General features: G+C 42.6%; 1 protein-coding gene across 1 annotated transcript; it reads left to right on the forward strand.

Moving 5' to 3' along the window:
• Positions 1 to 3,217: 3,217 nt before the first annotated feature.
• On the forward strand, positions 3,218 to 3,847 carry LOC106531948 (uncharacterized; the record flags this gene model as incomplete). The annotated part of the gene is given in 1 exon segment (XM_014027908.1): positions 3,218 to 3,847. A coding segment is annotated over 1 exon segment (585 nt), but the record flags the coding sequence as incomplete, so codon positions are not given.
• Positions 3,848 to 3,851: the final 4 nt, after the last annotated feature.

Consider the following 3,851-nt stretch of genomic DNA (forward strand, 5'->3'; position numbering starts at 1 on the left):
GTTTATTCTTGTTTTGATTTATGAAGTGAGGCATGCGGAAAGATGTGAATTCATGACAGGGAGGTTCTGCAGAGCTATGATTGATGACTTACAGGTTACCAAGCCAGCGCGTGGTGATTTCCATGGCCATACGAAATTCCAGTAATATGCTCAAGAGTAAAATGTATGCATTTAATTTATAGCCCGTTTTAAATTTAGTTAATGTTGAAAATAGATTGATTGGATTTTTTGCAACTCGGCTGTCCATGTGGAAAAAGACTGCAGTGTTTATTTTTTATTTTATTGTTATTTTTATATTTTACTATGTTGAGTAGCTCCATAGAATCCAGCCTGCTCTGAACTTGCCTGACAGACAGAGCCTTGTAGGAAGGGGGTTCGTGCGGGCTGTGATTGATGGTCTGGCTGAGGCTCTTTAGGAACAGGAAAAAAGAGGTAGGGACAGCTGCCGTGTGTAGTTAGAGGTGTGTGTCTTTCTTAGGCAAAGCAGAGCAGGCCTCTGTATTTTGTCTGACCGGTACTGATTACTAATTAAATACATTAGTAAATGAATGAATGAATGAATGAATGAATGAATGAATGAATGAATAAATAAATAAATAAAATAAATAAATGGATAAGGAAAGTGTTAATGTACTTATTGCTATGGTTTATTAGTAATGACAGGGTGGGTGCCAAAAAGACCCAGGGCACAGGAGAGGTTCAAAAAGATAATAAAAAGGTTTTATTAATAAACAAAAAGGCTGTCGATGCAGCTCAAAAGACTTACTAGCTTCTCACGGAGAAACAGGCACAAGGAGGACCGAACATGGGACGGTACAGAGCACAACAAACAAAACACAATGATCCGAAATCATACTGAGACAGGACAGGGTTTAAATACACAGACTACTAATCACTAAACAGAACACACCTGGGGAGAAACACAAGGGTGACAATCAAACAGATCGGGAGCAGCTGAGCTGTGACACACTGGGGAACACTGAAAACACTAGAAAACTAAGAAAATAAACACAGATCATGACAAGTAATGCATACCACTTAATGTCGGTCTGTGCTCTCACGATAAAGTGGGGAGTGTGTGTGTTTATTTGAGTGTGTCTGCTTGGTAGTGGGGTTCTGAAGCTGTCAGCAGTGAGATTTGTGTGCGTGAAAAGAAAAATATATATATATATATATATTTTTACTATGACATCTTGTTCTGTTCTGTGCATTTTTTGGCTTTTCATGTGTGCCTGTGTTATGATAACAGGCTTTTATCTGAGACCTACCTGTGATTGCATTACAATGCTTGTACTTTAGACATGACTTTCCAATAACACAAAATATTGAACCTTTGTTCTTGTTTTTATCTTTTTTCTCTTTATTTCTTTCTTTTTCTTTCCTTTGTTCTCCCAACGGAACGAGAGTCCTGTATGTAGAGGAAAAGTAGGAGGTTTTGCACCTTGTTGTCGAGGCCAGGGGTCAAGGGGTGTCAGCCAGCTCACGTTGATTCTGGAGCCAGCCACATTCAAGGCCAGTCTGTTTTTAACTATCAATCTCTCTCTCTGTTTAGATAAACTTAACACACACATACACACACACACAAACACACATTCTTAGCTCCTCCAGTTGCCTTTTGTTTACACAGCTGCGCTGCTCACATACGCACACATACACACACAAACAAACACTCATTCTTACCTGCTGACACACACACTCACTCACACTTACTCACACATCCTTACACACACAGACATACTCGCACACACACGCACACTCAAGTTTGCACAGCTATCTGATTGGGGACATTCTGTTGACTTCCGTTAGTTTTTGCCCCCACTTCTCATGAGAGCTGTAAAACTCATACACACATGAGTAAATGTGGAGATTTAGCAGTGGACTGGTGCATCTTTCATAAGTTGACAGCTGCTGAGTTGCCCTGTTGTCTGTTTTTTACAAATAAGTCTCTCTTTCATTTTGTTTCTGCAACAGTGTACACTCTTTTGTTTCCCTTTGTTCCCAGTGGTTGCCAGAGAACTGCATATAGGTAATAAAATAACATGCCTAAAACAGAGTCAAAGGTTTCACCCGGACTTACTCCGGTTGATGTCATTAAACAAAAACATCCCTTAATTACAGGAATCGAAAAAGTATCAAAAAAGTTACATGACCGATGGCCGTGTATTCAGCAACCCTGGCCGAAATTTGGCACGTTTAACCCAACTGTCATAGAAACAATTCAAGTTTTAGTGACTGCTTATAAAGCCGAACAGACACAAGGTAGGCGCGGAAAGAAACGTAAAGACAAACGTGCCCTAGAACTTGGTATTTTGAAGCTTTTTTCTGATGAATCCCAGAAACGTCTACAAGCTTATAAAGGTAACGATGATTTCCAAGTTACACAGACGCCTTCAGTAGGAAACAAGTCCAACACACCACCTCCAGAAAAACTGAAGACGGAGGTGGATGAACCTTTCTCTCACACTGCTCCACCTGCTTGTCCTCCACCGTATCTGCGTGAGAACATCTACCCACAACTCCCAGTGATTAATCAGGAAGGATGTTATCGTGTTGAAGATGATGAACGACAGGTGCTGGAGACGGGACAAGCCAAAACCACCATCACAATGTATCCGGCCACAAAGTGCAGAACCAGTGATGCAGCTCTGAGGAGAAAGACAACAGATGGTTCCCAGAGAATCACTTCTGACAGAATCAACACTCATAGTGAATCGGATGACACACAGGGAGGCTACACCCAGCGTATTAAACATATCCTGCAGAAGGCTGACTTAAAGGGCAAAAGACAGCCAAAGCAGATCATCTTAGAGACAGCGACTCCAGCGAGGCAGATACTGAAGACAGCTGTGAGTCCTCTGACGGTCAACAAGGCTCTGACGCTGGCATTTCCGTAACGCCTAAACCGCCGGACATCGAACAACTGCTAGAAGAGCTAAGGGCGATTAAGCATGACTGCCGTGCTGAGTTGAAACAAGCAACCAGCAAAGACAACCAGCGGTTGCTGACAGAACAATTGCAGCAGCTGAAGATAAAAGAAAAAGAATTAAAACGAAAAATAGTTCAACGCAGCCTTCCTGGAAGATACAACCTTAGAAGGAGAGACGTTAAGAAGATGGCCCCTGTCCTAATCCGTGGACAGAATCTCGAATATAAACCTTGGCAGAACACGGACATGTCAGACATAATAGAAAAACTGCCAGTACTCCAGGATGGTGCACAGCCATGGATCTCGAAGCTGGAAGAAGCATTTGCTGGTACTCAGCCAACAATGGGGGACATTAAACGTCTTCTGGCAAACCTTCTTGGGGTACCGGCCATGGAGGAGCTGTTACAGAAGGCTGGACTCCATAGACAGGTTGGAACAACGGTGTATGACGCAGYACTTTTTGCAGCATACAGAGGACAGTTGTGGAGGGCTTTGAGAGCAACATTTCCAGCTAATGTTCATCCAGATAATATAATCATCTCACCAATGGGGGAACAAGAGAATGCAAGAGCGTATGTGTTGAGAGCTCATCAAGCCTGGAGGAATATTACCAGAAATGACCCAGATTTCAACCGTATGGAACAGTCCATTCTCAGGGCAAAGATCCAAGAAGGGCTCCCACCACCAGTCAGGACCAAATTGGCAGAGGTGGTTGGTTTGGGCAGCATGATGAGAAGTGTTTACACTGACTATGTGGCACACCAGGTTGATTTACATCGTAAAAAGGAACAAGCTCAGGAACGACAAGACCAGGAGACGCTCAGAAAGCTTACCCAGATGCAACTGATGGTCAGTAAATATAAAGACAAGACTTGAGCTGTTGTAATGCAAACCCAACAGAATCAACCTCCACTGCCATTTAAAA

Source organism: Austrofundulus limnaeus, unplaced genomic scaffold (genome assembly GCF_001266775.1).
Source record: "Austrofundulus limnaeus strain Quisiro unplaced genomic scaffold, Austrofundulus_limnaeus-1.0 Scaffold696, whole genome shotgun sequence".
In the NCBI taxonomy this organism is placed as follows: Eukaryota; Metazoa; Chordata; class Actinopteri; order Cyprinodontiformes; family Rivulidae; genus Austrofundulus; species Austrofundulus limnaeus.